Source organism: Stigmatopora argus, chromosome 1 (assembly GCF_051989625.1).
Source record: "Stigmatopora argus isolate UIUO_Sarg chromosome 1, RoL_Sarg_1.0, whole genome shotgun sequence".
Taxonomy (NCBI): Eukaryota; Metazoa; Chordata; class Actinopteri; order Syngnathiformes; family Syngnathidae; genus Stigmatopora; species Stigmatopora argus.
The window spans coordinates 7,233,243-7,259,828 of record NC_135387.1 but is presented as its reverse complement, the minus strand read 5'-3'; the positions used below and the strand labels follow the sequence as shown (position 1 = coordinate 7,259,828).

General features: G+C 37.5%; 1 protein-coding gene and 1 long non-coding RNA gene across 2 annotated transcripts in view; one reads left to right on the top strand and one right to left on the bottom strand.

Moving 5' to 3' along the window:
• Positions 1-26,187, bottom strand: part of rtel1 (regulator of telomere elongation helicase 1) — a 34,931-nt gene extending 8,744 nt beyond the window's left edge. The window contains exons 1-23 of the mRNA XM_077617976.1: positions 25,966-26,187; positions 24,969-25,170; positions 22,045-22,138; positions 21,747-21,828; positions 21,058-21,118; positions 20,780-20,855; positions 20,341-20,425; positions 20,030-20,095; positions 17,934-18,063; positions 17,741-17,779; positions 17,577-17,652; positions 16,901-16,998; positions 16,676-16,731; positions 15,735-15,812; positions 12,853-12,931; positions 11,965-12,097; positions 10,890-11,003; positions 9,156-9,196; positions 8,981-9,066; positions 8,804-8,881; positions 7,324-7,401; positions 7,093-7,239; positions 4,846-4,961 (exon numbers count right to left, since the gene is read on the bottom strand). Coding sequence (XP_077474102.1) covers positions 4,846-4,961; positions 7,093-7,239; positions 7,324-7,401; positions 8,804-8,881; positions 8,981-9,066; positions 9,156-9,196; positions 10,890-11,003; positions 11,965-12,097; positions 12,853-12,931; positions 15,735-15,812; positions 16,676-16,731; positions 16,901-16,998; positions 17,577-17,652; positions 17,741-17,779; positions 17,934-18,063; positions 20,030-20,095; positions 20,341-20,425; positions 20,780-20,855; positions 21,058-21,118; positions 21,747-21,828; positions 22,045-22,138; positions 24,969-25,170; positions 25,966-26,067 — 2,117 coding nt within the window. The 5' untranslated portion in view covers positions 26,068-26,187. The remainder of the gene's footprint in view (positions 1-4,845; positions 4,962-7,092; positions 7,240-7,323; positions 7,402-8,803; positions 8,882-8,980; positions 9,067-9,155; positions 9,197-10,889; positions 11,004-11,964; positions 12,098-12,852; positions 12,932-15,734; positions 15,813-16,675; positions 16,732-16,900; positions 16,999-17,576; positions 17,653-17,740; positions 17,780-17,933; positions 18,064-20,029; positions 20,096-20,340; positions 20,426-20,779; positions 20,856-21,057; positions 21,119-21,746; positions 21,829-22,044; positions 22,139-24,968; positions 25,171-25,965) is intronic.
• LOC144087286 (uncharacterized) lies at positions 254-2,042 on the top strand. Its single transcript, XR_013304680.1, has 3 exons — positions 254-392; positions 861-974; positions 1,871-2,042. It is a non-coding gene; the product is annotated as an uncharacterized LOC144087286 (long non-coding RNA).
• Positions 26,188-26,586: the final 399 nt, after the last annotated feature.

The following is a 26,586-nucleotide window of genomic DNA, read 5'->3' as shown; positions in this document are numbered from 1 at the left end:
ACATAATTTTAAATTATATGGTGGCATTACATTTTGGACAGAACTAAAATAGCATTTTAAAAAAAGAGCATAACATTTTCAAACTACAGGGTAAAATAGGAAACAAGACCCTCCCGCCCACAAAAAAGAAAATCAATATTGAACACAGACAACCTTTAAACCGTTGGGGATTTCCCCAGGCAATTTAGGTGGGCGTGATTAATGTTGTGCAATAAAGTGATTTATCCCAAAGCACACAAAGTTAATGTTAAATTGTGTTTGGCACCATAGCAGGGAGATTTTGGATATAAAGACCGCAAATAAAGGGCGTCACTCAAAGAGAGAATTCAAACGAGTGAACACCATGAGGACCATTTTTCTTGCGCTTCTCCTCCTTTTGCCCTTCAGTCAGGGTGAGTGAGTCCTACGGTCAGGTCATGCAATAGTGTCGCCAATATCGCTGATGTATTTTTGTAGTGACGTGAAATATTGCGGTAGTTAGGCAGTGATTAAACGTTGCTGCAGATGCACACAATAATATCTTCTATAGCAAGATAACGTCTGTTTTTGATAGACTATTCAGGCTCTTCATCCGATGTAGAAACGACACATTTACATTTTTATTCCTGTATTGTCAGGAATTTTGTCATCGCAACTTTTCTTGAAATGAAATGACATTTTTTAGTGTATAAGCCCTACCCCCTAATTCACAGGAAAATATTTTCCCGGAGTGTTTATTAATGCATTGCTTGCCAGTGGAGGGAAGTAACGCAGGATCATTCAATCCCAGTTAGAATGAATTTGATGTCTATTGATATAAATAGCAGTGAATGAGTTGAAAACAGCTTTTTGTTGCCCTTTAATTTTATCATTTTGTCTAGGTGAGAATCTGAAGTGTTACTGTGGAGGAAGGACTAACTGTGCAGAAGATATCCAGACCTGTGTTGGCAGCGTTAATGAGGGGATGGCATGCATGAGTGGTATCTTTAATCCTCGTGAGTGGTTTGCCAGTTAATCTCATCTCCATATGCTGTATAGTACACCGATTGCGGTGAAACGCAGCAATAGAAAACGTTGATGCTTAGATCGCTCTTAAAATATAGACTTCCTTCTTTATAATCTGTCTTCCAATATGAAAAGAATTTCTGTAAATAATGCTATTCCTGGTTTTTCCATTTTCCTGATAAAAGCAGTGGTTCTTACCCTTGTTGGAGCTACCGAACCCCACCATCTGTTATTCTTTAAAAATAATGATTTTTGAATTAAAGAATGATTTATAATCTTGAAAAAAAGTTTTACTTCCCCATTTTCATAAAAAAAATATATCCATTTTTTTCCTCCAAAAGCAGAGTGCCCATGGCTATATGATTGAAAAATATATACATTTTTAAATCCCTTAACACCAACATTTTAATTATCTTATCTATTCTTTTATCATTTCAAGTCAATGATCAAATTGTGAAAGTTAATTAAAATGCATAGATTTAAAAAACAAATTAAATCAAATAATTAAAACAAATAAGGATAATTTTTTTATATAATTCTACATATGATGAAAATTAGCGGCAAAAGGCTTCTTTGGTTAAAAAGAAGGGATGAAACTGTTAAATATTACGCTAATTTACTGCATCCCTGATTGTTTGGAAATCGAGCAATTCATAGCCATTTCAAAGTATACCCTATTTATTTCACATCTATTTCTATAAAAATGTGACGTCCATGGTTTAAAAAAAAAACGGTTTCTGATGAAATAGACACCAACTGACTACAGTGACCTCGTTACACTTGTAAGACACTAGACTGGTGTCCTCTTGGTTGATTGGAATGAAAGCTTACCTTAATTTATCATTCGTTAAAAGTATTGGTGATTGTTTTTGCTTCTTTTCCACAGCGGCTACTGGCTCCTTTAGCGGCTGCTCTATGATGAGTGATTGTATGCTGTTGAAACGCGTCGCTACAGTTCACTGCTGCCAGTACGACTTGTGTAACAGATAGTCTCTGAATAGCAACTAGCTTTTAACTTTGATGGCAGAATAATAAACACATTGTTGGTTGTCTATTGCCATGGTTGTCAATCTTTTCACATCAAGAAGCACCTCCTTAAATACTCCTACTAAACCACCATAACATAACACCATAAGTTTAGTTTGCCAAAGATATTCATATATTACAACATATGAAGATTTAACTCATTTGTTGCCATTAACGGCAATAGACGCCCAAATTCTTTTGACTGGGAGGGGTGGCAGTGATTGAATGCCAGCCTAAAAGTTAACAGCTAAAATTCTCTAAATTATTTCACAAGTTCTAATTTATAAAATACAAACTGTATATATGGAATGTTTTGTACGTTTTTGTTGTTGTTTTAAACATTAGTCATTTCAGAGATTGTGGCCACTACAGTAGACACCTATTAAAAAGTCAAAATTTAAGAGGGCAGGGCGGCCCGGTGAAGCGAGTGGTTAGCGCGTCGGCCTCATAGCTCTGGGAACCTGGGTTCAAATCCAGGTCATGTCCATCTGTGTGGAGTTTGCATATTCTCCCCGGGCCTGCGTGGGTTTCCTCTGGGTACTCCGCTTTCCTCCCACATTGCAAAAACATGCATGGTAGGCTGATTTGACACTCTAAATTGCCCCTAGGCATGGATGTGAGTGTGCATGGTTGTGCTTTGTCTCCTTGTGCCCTGCGATCGGATAGCCACCGCTTCAGGGTGTCTCCCGCCTCTGCTAATTAAAAAAATATTAGCAATCATTATTATTATTATCATTATTTGGTGACTTAGAAAGTTGTGTCAGTGAAATGAGCTTCCTAGCATGGCCTCTTAACTTCTTGTGAGTGATTATGAGTGACTACAGCTGGTGACTTCTCTGAGGCCATTTAAATAAGGCTCATTGGATGCAAACGCCCATAAACGCTACAATGGGAAAGTCAAAGGAGCTCAGCATGGATCTAAAAAGCAAATCCTTGACTTGAACAAGTCAGGAAAGTCACTTGGAGCCATTTCAAAGCAGCTGCAGGTCCCAAGACCAACAGTGCAAACAATTGTTTGTAAGTACAAAGTGCATGGCACTGTTTTGTCACTGCCACGATCAGGAAGAAAATGCAAGCTATCACCTGCTGCTGAGAGAAAATTGGTCAGGGGGGTGAAGATTCAACCGAGAATCACCAAAAAGCAGATCTGCCAAGAATTAGAAGCTGCTGGAACACAGGTGTCAGTGTCCACAGTCAACTGAGAGAAAATTGGTCAGGAGGGTGAAGATTCAACCGAAAAATCACCAAAAATCAGATCTGCCAAGAATTAGAAGCTGCTGGAACACAGGCGTCAGTGTCCACAGTCAAGCGTGTTTTGCATCTCCATGGACTGAGAGGCTGCCGTGCAAGAAGGAAGCCCTTGCTCCAAAAGCGTCACCTTAAGGCTCAACCGAAGTTTGCTGCTGATCACATGGACAAAGATAAGCCCTTCTGGAGGAAAGTTCTGTGGTCAGATGAAACAAAAATCGAGCTGTTTGGCCACAATGCCCAGCAATATGTTTGGAGGAGAAAAGGTGAGGCCTTTAACCCCAAGTACACCATGCCTACCGTCAAGCACAGTGGTGGTAGTATTATGCTGTGGGGCTGTTTTGCTGCCAATGGAACTGGTGCTTTACAGAGAGTAAATAGGATAATGAAGGAGGATTACTTTCAAATTCTTCAAGATAACCTAAAGTCATCAGCCCGAAGATTGGGTCTTGGGCGCAGTTGGGTGTTCCAACAGGACAATGACCCCAAACACATCAAAAGTGGTAATGGAATGGCTAAATCAGGCTAGAATTAAGGTTTTCGAATGGCCTTCCCAAAGTCCTGACTTAAACCCTATTGAGAACTTGTGGACAATGCTGAAGAAACAAGTCAATGTCAGAAAGCCATCAAATTTAACTGAACTGCACCAATTCTGTCAAGAGGAGTGGTCAAAGATTCAACCAGAAGCTTGTGGCTGGCTACCAAAAGCGCCTAGTTGAAGTGAAAATGGCCAAGGGACATGTTACCAAATATTAGCGCTGCTGTATGTATATTTTTGACCCAGCAGATTTGATCACTTTTTTTCTGTTCACCCATAATAAAGTCATAAAAGAATCAAACTTCATGAATGTTTTTGTGACAAAGAAGTATCTGTTCCAATCACTCCATCAGAGAAAAATCTGAGTTGTAGAAATAACTGGAAACTCAAGAGCCATGACATTATGTTTGTATGTAAACTTTCGACCACAACTGTAAATATTCGCTCAAAATTTTACCCGTATCTCAAATTGCTCGTATGTCGAGTATACTTTTACACAACGGTTAAGCCCCCACTCAATGCATGTCTTTGATAGACGTCCAGTTCATTTAAACTGGGAAGAATGGCCGCGAATGCTCATATTTCAGTGCCAAAGATGGACGTTCAATCCATTTGAGTGGGAAGAGCGAATGAACGGAGTCAGTATGGATTGGAAGTCTCGTGCTGTTTTGCTTCATAAGGACCTAGCAGGATTATTATGGAATAGGCGTGATTTGCTTCCAAAGGGCCTGGACAGTTCGCTTTCATCAGTGAAAAATAATGACTTTACAAGTACGTCAACATGTTTGCCAGATTCGCTCAAGATTTTTAAAACACACTTAATAGCCACAGCGACACCAAAGCGCTCCCGCACGCCAAACATGGCTAGGGAACATGCTTTAAAAAAAAAAATTCAGTTGAAGCTAAAAACGGGATACATTGGGACCACGGGATCCAACCGACATTAGCAAATCATCAACTAAATGATTTGAGAGTCATGTTTAAAAGAAAATAAATTGACTGCTTTTGTAAATCATGCAGACTGGATGATATTGAATAAACAATCTGACCTCTCATCACAAAGGAAGATGGCTCCGTAGTCATCCTTGTGGCGAATGACCCTGCCGATAGCCTGGTTGACAGCTCTGAATGCCTGCTCTCTGTACCACTCTTGCCCTGAAAGGAACTGCAAACGATACATATATATACTAGTATAAATATACTATATAGTATAAAAATACTGATATACATAATAGAATGAAATGAACTTGAAAAAATGTAAACTTGAAAAAGGAATAAGCGGCTCAAAAGATGAATGAATTAGACAAATAAATAAAAACAAATGGCAATATATTGGAAAAAAACAAACAAAACTAAATACGAATACAAATAAGTGTGGACCATGTGGATAATGCTTTTGGAATTGTATTCAAGTACCGTATTTTCACGACTATATGGCGCACCGCATTTAAAGGTGCAGTGTCAGTAACGAGTGCTATTTCTGTATTTGACACACACACAAGATGCACCGCATTTCAAGGCGAAGCCAGGCATGGCAAAACATACACCATCTTAAACATACGGACACACGCTAAAACACGTTTTTTAAAAAGGCAACGGAAGCAAAACTGAGTTTGGTTCTACTTTATTTAGCCATTTTACAATGTACTCACGTTTTTTGATCAATCATCACCCACAAATCCATCAAAGTTCTAATTTTCTGTGTCCGAATTGAACAATTGTCTAAATGATTCATCAAAAACGCTGGGTTCCCTCTCTTCATTGTCAGAGTCACTGTCATTACCATGTGGCTCCACAGAAATGATTCCAGCTTTAGCAAAAGCTCGAACAACAGTGCAAGCAGACACGTTCATCCAAGCGGCCACAATCCATTCGCAAATAGTGGCGTAACTAGCCCAGCGCTGCCTGCCACCCTTCGTAAATCTGTGTTCGCCACATATCATCCATTGTTCCACTTGGCACTCGCAACTTTGCTTTGAACGCCCTGTTGATGCCGATGTCCAGCGGTTTTCAAGCATCTGTTATGAGTGCCTTTAACAACAGTGCAAGCAGACACATTCGTCCAAGCGGCCACAATCCATTCGCAAATAGTGGCGTAACTAGCCCAGCGCTTTAGTTAAGCCTCCGGGAATGACGGCAAGCTCAGAGTTCATTTTCGTGACTTGGTTTTTCACCACTGCTGTGAGATGGGCACGCGCAAATGAACTCAGCTTCTTCTTCTTGACCAGGCAAAGCTCGTTCTCCTGCTTCCTCCATTTGCTAACCATCGATTCGTTGATCTAAAATTCCCTCGCAGCTGCTCTATTCCCATGTTCCCCTGCATAATTGATGGCTTGAAGTTTGAACTGCGCTTCGTAAGCGTGTCTATTTGTATTATATTCATTTTGGGGGGGCCTTAGAAACCAAACCGAAATTGTTTTGCAATAAACATGCCCACACTATATATGGGTACCTTGTAGGGGCGTGCCTTTAGCATCTCTCCCCACCCACGTACGCCTTCTCTCTATATAAGAAGCGTGTCGGCAAGAAGTGCTCTCAATCAAGCTTACACACGGCACTCCGCATTATAAGGCGCCCTGTCTATTTTGGAGAAAATTTAAGACTTTTTAGTGCGCCTTATAGTCGTGAAAATACGATATATATTTTTTTGGGTTTAATAAATTTCTTGTGACCTCACTTAGCTCAAATCTTTGGCTGCCATTGATGGTGATCACCTTCAAGGGATTTTAACTGCGAGGGGTTGGAAGATCGCTTCCAGCCCCGCCCATTTGAAATGGAATGGATGTCTATTGTCATCATTAGGTGTTTTTGTTGTTATTTACCAACTACCACAACACACACTGTGACTGGATCTGTTGGGGATGAGTAAACCAATTATACTTTTAGAATAGATTTCCATAGTAGTGACAACTGTCCCTTACAAGGAGGGAATTTATTTGACAATGTATGTACAAATTATATTCATGAAAGAAATAGAACCGATTGATGATTAGATGCAAATAACTGTTCCTGTTGATATCTCCAAGGTCCTGATTGAGTGACTGATAGCGTCCTTGGCTTAGTGTGGTCTTTCAATTAAAGAACTCTAAAACTTTAGACTAGTGGCGTCTAAACTACGACCATCCTGCAAGTTTTTATTGGCTTGCATCAAATTATAAAAATGTGTTTGAAGAAGTCCCCACACTAGAAACCTGAGTTCAGCCTCCAGTGTGTTCCATCCCTCCGTTTCAACACAATATTCAGCTGCTCTTTTAAACAGTGTCTATGCATTTAGGTAAAAAAGAAATCCCTCTCACCTTCTGGTCAACTAGTTTTTTCCGGTTCATCTCATCCAAGAATTGCATCTTCAGAACGACGCGAGGGTCGAGCTTTGGTGGGAAAGGGAGGCCGGTGACTATAACACCACGACCATAAGTGTTTGCAAAATCCAGACCCTCGCTAGCCTACACAAGAAAGAAATGTTTACGGCTGCTGTGATGGAAAAGAATAATCATCTTGCATATGATGAAAAAACTAAAAAACAATACCTTTCCTCGACATACTGCAGCAAAGATTCCACCTCTAGATTGCGAATCATTCACTTTATTGTAATAAGCTCCAATGGTCTGAAAACAAAAGAGACCAACATTTCTTAAACAATTACTGTACAGGGAAGTGGTTTTTGTAATACCAAATTAAAAAGAAATAATCCAGAATCATAGGAAAGTGACCTGTAAATGATCCAAAATCAAAAGGAAGTGACCAGTGAATTTCCCAAAATTTAGAAGTGACCAAAAATTAACAGGTTTACCGTAAATACGACCAAAATTAATAGGTGACTCATAAATGTCCCAAATTTAACAGCAGCGGAATCAGAATAAAAAATGAGTAACCAGTGATATTCGTGAAATTAAATAGTGACCAAAAAATAGGAAGTTTACCGTAAATGCCCCCAAAATTAATAGAATGTGAACCATACCTTAACCTAATTTCCTGTAGATGCTACCAAACTTAATAAGAAGTGACTTGTAATACCCAAAAATTTACAGGAAGTGCTAAAACGGACCCTTATAAATGCTCCAGAATGAACGGAGAGACTCAAAAATAACAGAAAGTGGTCTGTAATTGCCCTGAAATAAACAGATTTGACCCAAAACTAACAGGAAATAATACATTAACGCCCCTAAATTAGAAGGGAGTTATACAAAATCAACAGGAAGTAATCTGTAAATGGCCCAAAATTAACAGTGGGGAATCAAAAAAAAAACAGGAAACGACCCATCAATGAGCCAAAATTTAACTGGACATGGCAAAACAAAATGTCTGACTTATACAGCAAATTGAAAAGAAAGTGACCAAATATCAATATACAGTAGCTCGTAAAGCTGCCAAAATTAACAAGACGTGGGTAAATGTGACAAGTAACTGACACAAAATTAAAAGGAGATCAATCAATTTCTAATTGCTTTGATTTCTAATTTTTCGTTATTGTAAAACATTGAATGCAAAAAAAATGTCTTTTAATCCTAATAAATTATGTATTAATCATTAGGTTTATGGGGCAACCCGGCGGATGAGTGGTTAGCGTGTCGGCCTCACAGCTCCACCTATGTGGAGTTTACATGTTCTCTCCGAGCCTGCGTGGGTTTCCTCCCACATTCCAAAAACATGCATGGTAGGCTGATTGGACACTCTAAATTGCTCCTAGGTATGAGTGTGAGGGTGAATGGTTGTTTGTCTTCTTGTGCTCTGTGATTGGCTGGCCACCAATTCAGGCTGTCCCCCGCCTCTGGCCTAGAGTCAGCTGGGATAGGCTCCAGCACCCCCCGCAACCCTAATGAGGATAAAGTGGTTCAGAAAATGAATGTTAGGATTAAAAGGTGGGGTACATTTTCCCAGCATATTGTATCAGTGGCATTGGACTGAATTTCAACCAACTAACTTTTGGGGTTTCCTCGTGTTTTTGAGGGATTCCGCCTGACGACAAAGATATGCAGAAAGATGTGGCAAAAATAACGCGACATTTACCTCAGCAAAGGATCCTTTCCCTTTACGTTCAAGAAACATTGGCTTTACATTTTCAATGCGATCTGCATGTCCATGACCCTGAGGAGAGTAGCAGAAATAAGTACAATTTAAAGATCATAAAATATTTGAAACCGCATTTACAACAACAATATTTGAATTAATTTCATCTTCACTTACTTTCCAGAACTCCAAGGTTTTGTCCATTAGGGAGAAAGATGGGAAAAACAAAAGAAGACCATGTGGTATAACCCGAGCCAGGTTAACTTAAGGAGACAACAAAACACTTTCAGATTAATAGTTCACTTGTAAAGAGGGCCAGTTGTGAGAGTCCTTATATGTAATTTGTATTTACCCACGGTGTTTCCTAAAGATGACATGTTCTCAGGAAGAAATCTTTAAATAAAAATATATCAAGTGTTGTCAAAAAATATTTTAGCACCATCAACTGTAGAGACACATTCAAGATTAGCAACTAGAAAATAACAAATTTGCTCAGTAGTTGACAATAGTGGAGTTAAAAAAATACTTTGCAAAATCTTGGGATATCACGTTGCACAATTCTCATATCAATTTAAAATCCATCTGAAATCGGAAACGCCAAAAAGTGCTCTACCTCAGTATTGTTGCAACTAAGTTATATTGCACAATTCTAACTTAAATGTTATTTTTGGTGTTTTGGCCCTGTTGGTTGGTATATACGAAATGTTCAAGCTAAAGTTTTGACGTGTCATTTTAAAAAAATAACTGTGCGTTATTGAATACTATACATCTTTTAGATGTTCTTTTTTCATATTTACAATATTGCATGTAAGCAGACTTGGACAAAAGTTCTTTGCACTAAAGATATGTTTAGGTGTCCATTAAAAACTGAAAAATATGTTATAAAAAGGCCATATGTTCAAACATAAAACAAAAACATGTTTACTTTAGGGCTGAACGAGGTTTCAGAAATATTTTTTTCTAAATCTACTCTTATGTCCATATTGATTCGTTTTTCCAAGTGTTATACAAAAGTCAAAATATTGGTCCTAAAATGTAGCACAGTAATATCTCGACATACGAGTGCCCTGACATACGAGCAATTTGAGATACGTGTTAAATTTTGATCAAATATTTATCATGAGATACGAGACAAATTTTAATATACGAGCATACAGCAGACACAAGAGCATCATGGGCACTGTCTTTCTGGTCGCAACTCCATCGTGTAATGTCTCTACGAGCACTGGGCAGAGCGTTGCATTTTTTTCAGTATTTTTTTTCTCGTTAGTCAGTGCGAATGGCGGAGCTTGTTCGCTTATACGAGAGGAGTACTACTTCCCGGGAAAGTTGGCAAGTGGTTGTGCGTTATCCTATTGTGTGGACATTTGTGTGCATCATTTTGGGAATATTTTGAAGGGAAGACAAACGCAAATAACCCTCGATAGGTTCCTTTTAGCTGCATCTGAAAGTCAGGGTGGAGGCGGGGCAAATAGAGCCAAGAAAGAGAGAAGAAAGGTATAAAAATGTAAAACAAAATTAGAATTAAGTTTAGTGTAAGGTTAGATTACATTTATTTTTGAGTGTCTACATCGTAATCCGTAATTTAAATTTGTTTATGTTACGAGCGCATTGCCGTGAAAAAAGTCTCCCTCTCTCTCCCCTCCGCGAAATCAGTCTAATTTTAGTACTATTAAACACATTTTAGTACTATTAAACCACTTGTTATTTGTTACTTTGTTAATAGATGGCAAATTAGAACAAATAAAAATGTTTTTCCAATCCAATTTCCCGTTTTTGGTGTTTTTTCAGAGGGTTGGAACGAATTAATTTGTTTTTAGTTTAATTCTATGGGAAACGTTCGTTTGAGTTATGAGTAAATCGACATACAAGCTCAGTCCCGGAAGGAATTAAGCTCGTATCTGAAGGTACCACTGTATCAGGATTAAATGGGATTGAATCGAATTGTGACCTGTGAATCATGATACAAATCATATTGCCAGATAGGAGGCAATACACATGCTTAGTTAATAAACTAAAACTTTGAATCATGTCTAGCGCAGCTGCGTTTTATTTGTGTAAATGACATTTTTTATGGACTACTGACCTTCGATTATACGCTGAGCTCAACTGTACCCTATCTGGTCCCTGTTGAATGACGCTTATAAAGATCTGATCCCGCTCAATTACGTGGCTGTTTTCCAAAGACACTGGAAATTTTCTGCACATGAAGCAAGACAAAAAACACAATTGAGTAGAAAATGGAGAAATTGCGTGGAGATGCTTTGCTCTTCTGGTCGGGAACTTTTTTCCAATTTCAAATTGGAATAAACAAAAACTGTTCGTCAATGGAATTGATAGAATTGACTAATCTGTTTGTGTTTTGGTTTGAGAGACACAGCATTCACAAACATTTGGTATCGAGTTGGACATAGAAATCTTTGGCGTTCATGGCTACACGGTGAAAGAAAAACCACAAAAAAACTGCCATCATTCGAAGTACCAGGAAAAAAATTAAAAAACAAGGCAAAGAGACTGAAAAAATGCAAAAAACAAAAAGCACGATAAACCAAAAAACAATGAAAAGAATGGCAAAGTCAAATGTTGGCAGAACCCTACATTTTTGACAAACACTAAATAATAGTCTGGTTTACCACTATTTCCTGAATGTTTTGACTAAAATCTCAATCAGATAAAACTTGTAGGACTAGATGCATTTTGAGAATGGAAATTTTAACAGTTTTGCCATTGGAAATTATTGGGTTTTTTGTCATAAAACACACTATTGCCACAATCGTGAACTCATTCACTGACAGATATTATAGACATTGCTGTTCCGGATGTAAAGAATGGGAAGAGTGAAGAAAAGCTTTTTGCAATGGGTAAATATGGTAATGTAATTTTTTTGTCAGTTCTATGTTCATCTAGCCATAGAAGACAATTTTCAGGGGCTCTTCACATGATGTTTAATAGTGAATGACTAAAGCTTCAGGGTGAAGTTGAAAATGATCTTGCGTTACGTAAATTTTTGGAGTACTGGATGTCGAAGTTGGAATGCTCTTGAGCGGTCAAACAATGATGGCTGTGCGGTGTGTCGAGAAAGTGAATGAAAAGCAAAGCATATCCACACTCGTAGCCACGGCAAGAAAAGAGAAATATTTTAACGGAAAAAAACAACATACATCCTCATCTCAGAGGTGAAGGAGCTCAGGGGAGAAAGAGTACCACTGGTGAGAATGATGCATCGAACACCTTGATTTTCGATGTCCTTCATGGTGTGGCCCGGAGAAAAACACCAATAGCTCAGAATGTTACCTGAAAAATATAAAACAGAAAAAGCTTAAATTAACATTACATCTCTTCACATGCTTAACATAATATTTTTTTGCAAGTTCATTAAAAAATAATTTAGAACTGGAGTGTGAAAAATTGCTCTGGTTTAGAACACTGCATTTTTTCCTGTACACTTAATCGGCGTGTAACAAACGCACTTTTCACCGTTGCAAATCAATAACATTAAAAAAAAATTCACACGACAAACTATTTTAAATTCGATCTTTTAAATGTTTATTGTTGCATCAAAAAAGGGAAGAAAACAATTCTATTCATTTTGAATGACAAAAAGATTGCAATTTCAAATTTTAAAATTTATCTGACCCTATATTTTTCCCCCAACACTACATTTACTAGGGCTGTTAAGTTTTTATAGTGAAATTTGGATACTATATTAAGTAGTATCAAAAATGGTATCAAGTATTTTTTGAGTTACAGTTTCGAGTTGAAAATTTTAATATCACGATGACAGTATAAAGTACACATATATTGCATAGTTTGGCAAAAACTTACAATTTCACCGAAATTAGAGGAAAAACATTCTCATTCATTTCCAATGGTGAAAAACGTGCCCTGATAGCAACAGGAAATTACCGAGAAATTCCCTAAAACAGGAAAAGATACAAAATGCACAAGACCTGAAAATGCCCCAAAATTTGTAATAGGAAGAAATTGCATCTTCTAGTTTTACAAAGTTTTGAATATCAATTTAGCCACTGAATAGTCAATACGTTTACCTGCTTTCTTTGTTGATGAACTCCAAGGGTTGTCATTTTTCTGCCATTTCTGAGTGAAGGTGTCTTTATGGATGTGAACCTGCAGCCAGCAAAAAATGGCTAATGTCATTTCCCAACTATACTGATGTTACTCAAATATGGAGGACATCTAGAAAATTGTGCATAATTACTGAGGAACAAAAAGATGCAAAATATATGTGTATTACTTAAAATGCTACCAATTAGGTATGATTTCATAAATTTGGTGGGGATCGGTGATTGGTCGATAGATAAAAACATAACTAATCTTCTCCGTTGATGGCATCTAGAGTGACTTAGCAAAAGTAGAGTACCAGGGCAAGGGTGGTGAACAAGTGAGACACAAAGAGCAAACATTTTAAACTGTGAGAGTCAAAGAGCCACACCATGCAGTGACCTCCCAAAACAGACAAAAATGCACAATTTTATATATATACAGTGGTACCTCGTCATACGACCGCTCGTCATACAAAATTCTCGTCTTACGGCGGAAATTTTGATCGAATAATTCGCCCGTCATGCGATCAAAATTTCGTGATGCGACCAAGCCAGTTTTTTTTGCATATCTTTCGTGTATAACAATATTTACGAGCACGGAATGATTAATTCAGACGAGTTTCTCCTAAGACCAGGAAACGCGCATGCAAAAAGAGGGCTTTCTGGGTAATGAAGTACACTCGTGCACACAACACCCATAGGCAATGGCAACCTTTCTCAGAATAAAACTTCATTACCCACAATCAATACATGGGTAAGCTCAACTATTGTATTTCCTGTTATTCTCTCTAAGGAAAGAAGGTCCCGCGATCGTTCTTTAAAGACTATTTCTCGTTGGCAAGTGGTCGTGCGTTATCCTATTGTGAGGACATTTGTGTGCATCATTTTGGGAATATTTTGAAGGCAATACAACAGCAAACAGTCCATCGATAGCGAACGTGAGGGTGGAGGTGTGGCAAACCGCCAACCCGGAAAACGAAGGTAACAAAAGATTACAACAAAATTAGAATTCAGTTTTGTGTAAAGTTACATTAAACATATGTTTGAGTGTCTGTATATATTAATCCAAGTTAATTTAAATTTGTTTGTTCCGTTTACGAGTGCGTTGTCGTGGAAAAATAACGAACCCCCCCCCCAAACGTCTCTGTCTCCCGTCGGCGATATCTGCCCAATTTTAGTATATGTATATATATATATATATATATATATATATATATATATATATATATATATATATATATATATATATATATATATATATATATATATATATATATATATATATATATATATATATATATATATATATATACACACACACACACACATATACATGCATACACAGTGGTACCTTGAGATACGAGCTTAATCCTTTCCCATTGAAATGAATTGAAAACAAATTATTTTGTTCCAACTCTCTGAAAAAAACACCAAAAACAGGATATTGGATTGAAAAAAATGTTTTATTTCTTATAATTCGCCATATATTGACAAAGTAATAAATAACGAGTGGTTTGATAGTAATAAAATGTGTTTAATAGAAGTAAAATTAGACGCATTTCGCGGAGGGGAAGGGAACGACATACACACGGAGGCGGGGGGGCTTTTCAGGCGGGCTTTATCCACGGCAACATTGCACTCGTAAACGAACAAACAAATTTAAATTAACTTGGATAACTATATAAGGACACTCAACGTTTAATATAACTTCAAACTAAACTAAATTCTAAATTTGTTGTAATCTTTTTTACCTTATGTAGTTCTACGGGTTGACACCACCCGGCCGCTCCGCCTAAGTCTTCAAAACGAACGCATCAAGAGTTGTTTGTTTTTGTCTACCCTTCAAAATATTTCGATAATGTTGCATACAAATGTCATCACAATAGGATAACGCACGACCACTTGCCAACGAGAAATAGTCTTTAAATAACGATCGCGGGACCTTCTTTCCTTAGAAAGAATAACAGGAAATACAATAGTTGAGCTTACCCACGTATTGATTGTGGGTAATGAAGTTTTATTCTGAGAAAGGTTGCCATTGCCTATGGGTGTTGTGTGCACAAGTATACTTCATTACCCAGAAATCCCTCTTTTTGCCCGCGCGTTGTGCGTTTCCTGGTCTGAATAACTCATCCGGTGCTCGTAAATATTGTTATACACGAAAGATATGCAAAAAAAAAAAAGCCATGGCCACCTGGCTTGGTCGCATCACGAAATTTTGACCGCATCACGGGCGAATTATTCGATCGAAATTTCCCCCGTAAGACGAGCATTTTGTATGACCAGCGGTCGTATGACAAGGTACCACTGTGTGTGTGTGTGTGTATGTATGTATATGTATATATATATATATACATACATACACACATGTATATGTATATGCATGTGTGTGTATGTATGTGTGTGTGCATGCATGTGTGTATGTGTACGTGTATGTGTGTGTGTATCTGTATGTCCATGTGTGTGTGTGTACGGTGTGTGTATGTGTGTGAGCATATGTACATTGATTTGGAAAGTTGTCAGGCTGTATGTCTCTGCATGCTGTGCCGTGAGGTAAAGGAGCAGTGACCTTACACATTGAAAATATGGCCACTAAACAGAGCGTGCAACACTCGTCTGAATCAGAGTTTGTTTTTACTGCAAACTCTGAATGGACTTTGCGCCTTCGCAATCTCCGACAAAAGGGAAAAAAAAAACTATTTAAGAGTACAGAAGTTCCGATTAAACATTGGAGCACAAGGAAAGATTCGATCGGAATAATCACGTCCCACGTAAACAATGTACTTGAGAGCTTTACAATCTGAATGGTTTTAACCAGAATACAGAAAAAGACTATGTAAACCCAGCTACTGTGTCAAAAATCTCACCTTAAAGTGAGCTGTATTATCTTCTTTTTTCTTTTGCTTGTCCTCTGGAGTCGCAAAGGGTTCCCCACAGAACACCAACTAGATGGGGGATAGGCTTATGAAGGCATTTCCCCCCAATATCATTGTTCATATTGAAACATCCACACTATGAATTCTATTAGTATGTGTAAATATACTATCTAATCCAGTGGTTCTTAACCTGGGTTGAATCAAAGGGTCTAAGGGTTTGCTGAGTCGGTCTCAGTGGTTCGGTGGAGCCTCTGCCCCAGATGTCAAGACAGAACGACTCAACACGTCTAAACACGATAACATGCCCCTCTTAACCCTCACTGGCTGCAGATGATCACGTGACATTGCTTGGACAATCAGTGCTGCGAGGAATTTATATATCTTGAATTTTGAAAAAAAAAATCATTTTATTTTACACTAATGTAGGGGGCGGCCCGGCGGCTGAGTGGTCGGCCTCACTGTGTGGAGTTCGCATGTTTTCCCCGGGCCTGCGTGGGTTTTCTCCAGGTACACCGGTTTGTTCCTACGTTCCAAAAACATGCATGGTAGGCTGATTGTACACTCTAAGTTGCCCCTAGGTATTAGTGTGAGCGTGAACGGTTGTTTTTGTCTCTTTGTGCCCTGTGATTGGTTGGCCACCAGTTCAGGGTGTCCCCCACCTCTGGCCCGAAGTCAGCTGAGATAGGCTCCAGCATCCCCCGCGACCCTAGAAACGATAAAACGGTTGAGAAAATTAGATGAGATGAGACTAAAGTAGGGTACGGTGAATGCGCAAAATAAAACTGGTGGGCTTCGGTAGCTCCAATAAGGTTAAGAACCACTGATCTAATTCAACTCATGACAGATGATTTGTCAAGGGAGTTTAAGGAGCGTTTTAGCTGTACAGTCTGTCTGTTTACCTTGTCTGTAATTTGTACCTGCAATTGACATACCTGTATGACACCCAGCAACTTATCCAAACCACTCGTATTGAGAAACAACTTTGGCTCTGCAAAAGAGACAAGAGAAGAAATGTAGGTCTATGTGGATTTGAATGCATTCATCACTGATGAAGAAGGGGAAAATACAATGTGACCCACAGACAATATTTAAATAAATGTTGTAAGTAACCAAAAAGAGTATGCTCGAAGACAGCAAGCTAGGTCAGCCATACATACTTGCTCCTAAGAATGCAATGATCTGCTCCAGAGCTTCAGATAAACCATCCTTGGTTTCATATGTCAAGCAGGCGCTCTCGAGCAACTCATAAATGAAGCTGCAGAATACATCAAAGATTTTAATAAATAATTCAGAAGAAATAAAAATGTTCTAAAAACAAATGTGTTAAAAAGAGTTGTATATATATATATATATATATATATATATATATATATATATATATATATATTTATAATTTTCTAAATAAAACTTTTGAAAAATTAAAGAAATATTTATAAAGAAAATATAAACGCACAATAAGGAAGATTGTACTGATAAATTCTATTTAAACATTTTAGTATGCATAAATATTTCCTTAGTGATTAATTCCTAAATGTAATTATATGTTTTAATTTATTATATATATATAGATATATATAAATATATATATATAATATTTTTTCATTTATATTATTTTTAATGCATTCTTCCAATGCTTTATTGTCTATTTGTTAAATCTTTGGCTTCCATTGAAGGTGCGTCTATTAAAATCATTTCCAACTTCAGTTGTGATTTTTTTTCCTGATTGCTTAAGTTTTTTATTTTTAAATTTTTTAATGTTTAAATGTATACATTTGTTAACTGCAATGTGTAACTCCTTAATAAAAATTGAGATTTACTATCAAACTGTCTTACATTCCAGGTTTTGTTATGCCTTTATCACATTGAACCTCATAGGAATCAATTGCTTCTTCCAGTTTCAAAACAATTTCTAGAAAAAAACAAAAACAACGTCAGTTTTGCTATTGCCGATACAGACCAATAAATGGTCATAGTTATGGTAAAATTCTTATATTTACCTTTGAGTTTAGCAATATGTTTAATATCGGTTTTTAAACCTGTAACAAAAGAAGGCTAACATTTTAGGTCAACTGGTGTACACATTTTGTCTGTCAAGAAAATGTAAATGAACATTAAAATACAGGTCGAAAAATGTTATAGTTGAGAATGATAACCATTTTGACAAGAAGTTAGGCAGTCTACATTACAAACCTGGAAAATATTCTTCTTCCATGTAAGCTTGTTCAGCATGATCATTTAGCAATTTGGTGAGCGCCTCAATGGCCGAAGCTAAATCATATGGCTTTATGTCAAATGAGTTTGCCTCTTCACATGTCCTTTCCTGTACAAGAAAACATAAAGTGAGAATCAGTTATATGACATCTCTCTCCATCTCTATCTATATCTATCTATAGCTCTCTTGAGTTTCCAGTTATTTCTACAACTCAGATTTTCTCTGATAGAGTGATTGGAACAGATACTTCTTTATCACAAAAAACATTCATGAAGTTTGGTTCTTTTATGACTTTATTATGGGTGAACAGAAAAAAAGGGATAAAATCTGCTGGATCAAAAATATACATATATTTTTCAGTTTATAATATATATATTATTTTTTTCATCAATATTATTTCTTATGTATTCTTCCAATGCTTTATTGTCTATTTGTTAAATCTTTGGCTTCCATTGAAGGTGCGTCTATTAAAATCATTTGCAACTTCAGTTGTGAATTTTTTCCCCGATTGCTTAAGTTTTTTATTTTTTTATTTTTTAATGTTTAAATGTATACATTTGTTAACTGCAATGTGTGTAATGTATCCTTAATAAAAATTGAGATTTACTATCAAACTGTCCCTTACATTCCAGGTTTTGTTATGCCTTTATCACATTGATACATACAGCAACACAAATTAGCAATTTTGGTGACTTAGAAAGTTGTGTCAGTGAAATGAGCTTCATAGCATGGCCTCTTAACTTCTTGTGAGTGATTATGAGTCACTACAGCTGGTGACTTCTCTGAGGCCATTTAAATAGGGCTCATTGGATGCAAACGCCCACAAACGCTACAATGGGAAAGTCAAAGGAGCTCAGCATGGATCTGAAAAAGCGAATCCTTGACTTGAACAAGTCAGAAAAGTCACTTGGAGCCATTTCAAAGCAGCTGCAGTTCCCAAGAGCAACAGTGCAAACAATTGTTTGTAAGTATGAAGTGCATGGCACTGTTTTGTCACTGCCACAATCAGGAAGAAAACGCAAGCTATCACCTGCTGCTGAGAGAAAATTGGTCAGCAGGGTGAAGATTCAACCGAGAATCACAAAAGAGCAGATCTGCCAAGAATTAGAAGCTGCTGGAACACAGGTATCAGTGTCTACAGCCAAGCGTGTTTTGCATCTCCATGACCAGAAGCTTGCCAGAAGCTTGTGGATGGCCACCAAAAGCGCCTAATTGAAGTGAAAATGGCCAAGGGACATGTTACCAAATATTAGCGCTGCTGTATGTATATTTTTGACCCAGCAGATTTGATCACTTTTTTTCTGTTCACCCATAATAAAGTCATAAAAGAACCAAACTTCATGAATGTTTTTGTGACAAAGAAGTATATGTTCCAATCCCTCTATCAGAGAAAAATCAGAGTTGTAGAAATAACTGGAAACTCAAGAGAGCCATGACATTATGTTCTTCACAAGTGCATTTAAACTTTTGACCACAACTGTAGATAGAGATAGAGAAACTATGACCATGAACTTTAACAAAATATTTTTTTTCTTTTACTTCAGTGCTTAGTTCTAGTAGCAAGCGGACGACAGGGGTGTGGCTTCCACTTGCGAGTTTCAGCGTAGATTTTCACATTTTTGTGAACTTACAAAAAAAATCCCCCGGAAAAAAAAATGCGATGGAGTGAAGCCGCGATAGTTGAAGCCGCGATAATCGAGGGATTCCTGTACATTTACACTTACACTCCTGTCTTTTTTTTTAAATGACCAAAAAAATAGTCACTTGCCCTATAAAGGGTTAAAGGTCTCAAGTCTCAACTATTGAATAGCTGGCCAATGCGACCACTTTCTCTCAAATTTTAGTGACAAACCCATTTGCCAATCAGCGTTGACACTTACCCAAAAGCCAACTGTACTTGTATGAGCAGCTAACGCTGTGGTTGCATGACTTGCGTTGAGGGACAGTTCGTGAATGACAGTTTTGTTCATTATTTCATGCTTTTAAGACTCTTAGCTATGATGATGGCTCGATGCGACAGTATGCTCTTAGTGATAAAAAAAAAAGGGAATAAAAATGTCGGTTGTTTTCTTACTACGTTATGAGCTTCATCCAGAATGACGACTGATCCAGCCAATTCGATGCCATGAGCTTTCCGGATCTGTGGATAGACAGACACTCAAAGTGAAAATAAGGAAGGAAAACCCTATTTAACACTTCCCCTTTGCAAAATATAAGGATTTTAAGACATACAATGCCTTTAAAAGGTAATGTAATCATTCAGGCAAATTTGGCAGGCTTGTTAACAACAGTCTTTACTGTTGTTGGATCTAACCATTTATTAATTTATAATATGACTGGACAGTTCCTTTAAATTGGAATATAGTATCATTAAAGCCAGTTTACCTTTGGATCCAGCAGGTAGTTGTAGGGCGCAAAAATTATATCGGCCTGATCTTTTAAAGAACGGGAGAGATAATACGGGCAAGCCCTGCAAAGACAAACAAATGGGATGTCAAATTTGTGCATGATCCGAGAAATTCCTATAAAAAAGTGTTAACGTTGTGAATTTAAAATATTCTATTTGTTTTGCTTAAATTATCTTGTTACATGATTTGGCCTGGTGGTGGCCAGAATGCTGATAGGAAGCAAAAATTAAGGAAAAAGCAAAACATTGAGTATATCAATCAATTATTCTTTGTCTAGTTTTTGCAAATTAATCTTAATATTTCTATATACCCATGTAGTGTGTCTCTGATCTTTCAATGTCGAGTTACTGTTTGCCCAATTTGTCTTATTTTAACCACACAACTCTAGTTGAAATTAAACATAATATTCATCACACCTTTGTTTGATGCCGAATTTGATCAGGTCTTCCATATCGACAATAGAATTCACCAATTGTCGGTCAGCACATTGCTCTGAAGATAAAACATAATCAGAAGCTATTGAAGGGAAAGCTGCACCACATTATAATTCATATTGAATATTTATAATGATTTACAAAACAATCAACTGACGATTAACTGAAATTGGGATTTTAGTACTTTTACTTGTAAGCACAACAACAAATGGCAACACAATTTTACGTTGTAGTTATTATTGCAGATGTAAAACTATCACCTTCAACATTATTGTAGAACATACATGATCTTGTAGAGACCTTCGCCCGACACATATGGACCTTCGAAATAAAAACAAGCAGTTGAATAGAAATATAAACAGAACGTATCCTCTTTTCTATAGTATTAAAAGTACTGTATGTTCGCACATTATAGCCTAACCCACACCAGCACACATTTTCTCTTGTCTGAGCCTAGCAGATAAAAGTCATGGAATTTACCGAGAGATTTCAACGTAAAAGTGGAATACCGGGCGAACTGCAGAATATCACATTTTAGCTATGGTTTTCATAAAACACCCATTTCACACAGAAAATATGCATTTAATTGCTTGAGTGAATGTTAACATTTTTTTCCAGCAATCAGCAAAAACTAAGTGATTGGTTTTCAATGCACTGTTCTACACTATTAACCATTATTCATCACTTTTCCTTAACTGGTCATTTTATTTTATATTTTATCCATCCATTTTACTCTATCCACGCAAAAACTACTTTCAAGCCGTGGAATGAAATCTTGCTCCCTCCAGAATCAGGATTGCTCTCCACGCGATCAACGCTTTTTCACCGCAGATCCCTGGCCAGCACTAATAAGAATTTTTCTCAAATACTCAGTTGAGTATAGCAGCTCAACTTGGCTTCGATCGATATGATGTCACACACACGGGCAATCAATGCATATTATTCTTACCTTGGCATTGTTGTTTTCCTGATGCATCACCTCGGGATGGATACACATTTGATCTCTTGACCCCAACACACACACTTTAGGTCTGAATCACAGGTTAAAGACTTCAATTTAATTCATGCACTGGCACAAAAACATGAACCTAAATTAATAAGGCATTTAATACACTTAATCTGTCTTTAAGAAGGTGCTCTGTCAAAAATAGCGCCAATGTGTTATTTTTCTAACAATTTATTTGAATAAATTGGTTGTACATTATGGGATTCTTCAAATCAACATGTATTGAAATAGGATATCTTACTTGTATGTCGTGTTTTTTAACTCATTAACAACTTGAGTGAGCTGCGAGTGTGTCCGTGATGCATATATGATCTTGGGAACATCACTGTAAGAGACTGGAAAACGGCCACAAAAATAAACAAAATACAGGGCTCAGGGCTACCATTCTCATCTAGAATGGACACCATCATTTGCATAGTCAATTCCATTTTATTATCTTATGCAAATAAATACATTTTTTTCTTATGACATAACCCAAGTTTAACCTTGAATGCTTCATTCATACATGAGTGAAACAGAGATGAGGAAGATAAACGGTCTAAAACATAAATTTTAAAATGATCACTGGGGGGCTAGTGGTGAAATTTTCAGAGGTTGCAATGAGCATGACTTGGTAGACTAACCTAAGATTTAGTGCTGCTTTTTGCATAGTAATATTACTATTTACAAATAGTAGATCAACATACCGTAAAACCTCTTTTTAAACGGCATGACGTTCTATTTTTCAAACTTTGCCCCGTAGTGCCATTCAATTAGAGGGTGCTGCTGTATTTTTCGACTAGCTGGTCAGAATTTGGAGAAGATGCGAAAAATTTTATGGCTGTAAAGAGATACCAGGTAACACATACATATATTTATTTAAAGGCACAAATACAAGGAGATTACTGGCAAGTCATTACAAATTCACTAGTGAAAATCAAGTGACACATAGCTGTCCTCCTCATTCACATCACCTTCGGCATCAGCGTCGAGTGTCTGAGTAAGTTCATCGTCGCCAGCATTGGCTCGCGCTTGCTGGAGAAGTTGTAAACCAGTCTGAATCGGGCCGTCTGGCCTGAAACAATGCATCTGGCAATCCTTCGAGCCATCGAGAGCTGTTGGTGCTCGCGTGTTGTCGAATTTGGTGTAGCTCTTTTCGCCGTGCAACATCCAGTTCTCATAGAACTGTCGGATTTTGGCCTTGAATGGGGCGTTCCAGTAGACCTCGGGGGCCAGTATAAATTTGGTGCAGCCTCCTGGAATCACGGCCACATCAATATGGGGCTTCTTCAATTGCTTCTTGGTGGCATCGCTAATGTGACAACAGTATGAATCCCAGGCAAGAAGGCGCCTGCCATCTGACCACCTTCTCAGGTTGAGAAAAACCTATTTCAACGAAATGTTGCTCTATTTCTCAAACTTTTCCCGTAGTGCCGTTCAATTAGAGGGTGCCGTTCAATTTTTCAATTCTTCCATCAATTAGAGGTGGCGTTCAAATACAGGTCCCGCTCAAATAGAGGTTTTACGGTATATGCAGAAGGCATACCTGCGTGCAGGGTGAGTAACCAAATGTTTTTTTAATAAAAACTTTAGACACAAGTCTACAATGTCTTCTGTGTCTGTGCTTGCTACTGTCTTGCTACTGCAACCAAGGGTATTTCCCGAATACAGGATGAAATAAAGTTCTCATCTCATCTCATCATCCTAGAAGAATAAAAGTGCATTTTTTCACAAACCCTGCAGACCTAGATGTCAGTAAAAACAATACAGATTTTATGTATGTATATTTGACATAAACCAACCAACTCCCATTAATTTGATAGTTTTTCCCTCCCATTTTTTCTTAAACAAGGTTATATTTTTAAAAGTTCTTTCCAGTATTTTTCTTTGAGGAAAAAACTAAGATTTTTTTTTTTAAACAAAAACATTTTTAATAAAATACAGTGGTACCTCTTGATACAACATGCTCGTGGTACGACGAAAATTTCGATCGAATAATTCCCTCGCGATACGATTAAAATTTAGAGATGCGACCAAGCCAGGTGGCCATGACATGAAAGGCTGTTTATCATTGTAGCGCACTGTCTTTTTTCACCGCATCTCTTTCGTGTATAACTACTATATCTACGAGGACTGAACGATTTATTCAGACGAGTTTCGACCAAGAAACGCACAACGCGCATGCGCGGGCAAAAAGAGGGCTTTCTGGGTAATGAAGTATACTCGTGCACACAACACCCAAAGGCAATGGCACCCTCTCTCAGAATAAAACTTCATTACCCACAATCAATACATGGGTAGGCTATTGCATTTCCTGTTATTCTTTCTAAGGAAAGAAGGTCCCGCGATCGTTCTTTAAAGACTATTTCTCGTTGGCAAGTGGTCGTGCGTTATCCTATTGTGAGGACATTTGTGTGCATCATTTTCGGAATATTTTGAAGGCAATAAAACAGAAAACAGTCCACCGATAGCGAACGTGAGGGTGGAGGTGTGGCAAACCGCTAACCCGGAAAACGAAGGTAACAAAAGATTAAGACAAAATTAGAATTCAGTTTTATGTAAAGTTACATTAAACTTATGTTTGAGTGTGTCTGTATATATTTATCCAAGTTAATTTAAATTAGTTTGTTCGTTTACGAGTGCCGTGGCTAAAGTCTCCCCGAACAGCCCCCCCCTCCGCCTCCGTGTGTGTCGTTGTCTCTCCCCTCCGCGAAATGCGTCTAATTTTTCATCTATTAAACACATTTTATTACTATTAAACCACTCGTTATTTATTACTTTGTCAATATATGGCGAATTAGAAGAAATAAAACATTTTTTCCAATCCAATATCCTGTTTTTGGTGTTTTTTCAGAGGGTTGGAACAAATTAATTTGTTTTCAATTCATTTCAATGGGAAACGTTCGCTCGAGTTACGAAAAGCTCGACATACGATCTAGGTCTCGGAACGGATTACGATCGTATGTCGAGGTACCACTGTAACAAACAATGTGCTGTGTTTGGTAATATTGTAATACAGGCACGAATGGTTCACCAGATAATATGTAAGGCTGGCGGGATAGCAGCCTTTATGGATTATGTTTGTTAAAACATTATTTTCAACTGTAACCTTAGACTATACATTTAAGTATTGTTAATAAACACAAAAAAATCCTCTGTTGTCTGGGGGAAACCCTGAATACATACGTGAAGTAGAAGCATCGTCTGAAGCTGATCCCCAAGGTTCAACAAGTTTATCGTGCGGAAAGGTCTCCATTTCTTTCGACATTTCTGATATTGTCTGTGAAGTGATGGTGTCTTTGAAGTGCTCCCTCCAAGCCAAGGTGGCACATAGTAGGCACAAGGTTTTCCCAGTGCCTGTGGGACTCTCCAGCACTCCATTGACCTTCTGCAAAAATGAATACAATACATATTATTCAACTTAAGGATTGCATGCAGCTTTCCCAAATAGAAATGGTAACTAACGGAAATAAGTTTGTCACTAGTAGACCTCCAATTCAACTGGCTGCCTTCCCAGTACAGACTGGACGTCTGGGGCTGTCAATGGCAGCAAGTGATTAAGGAAGTGCAAGCAAATAACATTTTATTAGACTACATCCGTACATTACAATTTATTGACTCAGTATGCTCTTGTTTGTCAGATGATGACAATAATATCTCTCGCTAAATCTTTCTATTTAGTGACATGGAAAGGAATTACTGATTTATTCCTGTTGATTTAATTAACAAAAGCCTATATTTTGTTTTATTCATTTTCAATTTTCAGATACTTTGCACATTTTCAATATACTAACAACAATCCGCTAATGTGATGCATACTCATTTTTTGTGTCCCTCAAACATTGGTCAACTTTTGAATGGTAACCATATATTTCATATTTCAAATGCAAGCAATATTTTGATGTGATTGTAAATGATATGCAATTGCAAGCAATTACAAAGAGTATGTATTTTAGTATTAAAAAATTAAAGATGAGGGGCTATTTGTGTATTTTGAACGTTCTTGTTACCGTTATTGAACGTTTTTTTCCTAATTGCAAAACGGTAATTTCTCCACTATCACGAAGTTTAAACAATGAGTGCCCATTTTTAAACGAACGTAGCGGTCTTGTAGCCATTGATAAGTCAACTGACTCCGGTTTCAGTTTAAATAATTAGTTTTAACTCCGATGTATACGCTCACCCTCTTGAGGCATTCAATCACTCTCTCCATGTACTTCTTCTGACAGTCATACGGCGTGAAAGGGAATTCCACTGTCACACCTTCCAAAGTTATTGAAGACATGATACACTTGGATGTGTAAGAAAGTGCTACAAAACAAATAAAACTGTGGGGGGTAATTTCTTTGCCACTAGTAGCAGCTAAAAGTAGAGGTAAAAGTCATTTTGGCGGGGTAGTGCTCATTTCCTGGTGTGCCAGTTTTTAATTGGCGCCTGGAGCCGACTTCCGTTTTACGTCGATTGCGCATGCTCATTGCAGCAGATAACGTTTAACGTCAACTGTTATATCATAATGGCGATGGATGAAAGCAAAAAAAGAATGTCCGTTCTCACTTGTCGGCCATCTTACATCGGTGTCATTCGAGGAACATAACATTATTTACAGCGTGTATGTTGAAATAGTGTTAAATTGCACAATTTTCTACCGATTTTCAAGGAGATCACATTCATTTTGAACCCAACCATTTTTAGTCTGATGTCAAATATTGGAATATGTGACTGATATAGTTTTTGGTGGTCCATGTTATTAAACATTGATTTTTCAAAAAGAAATTGCCAATTGAATTTGCAACATGAAAACCAC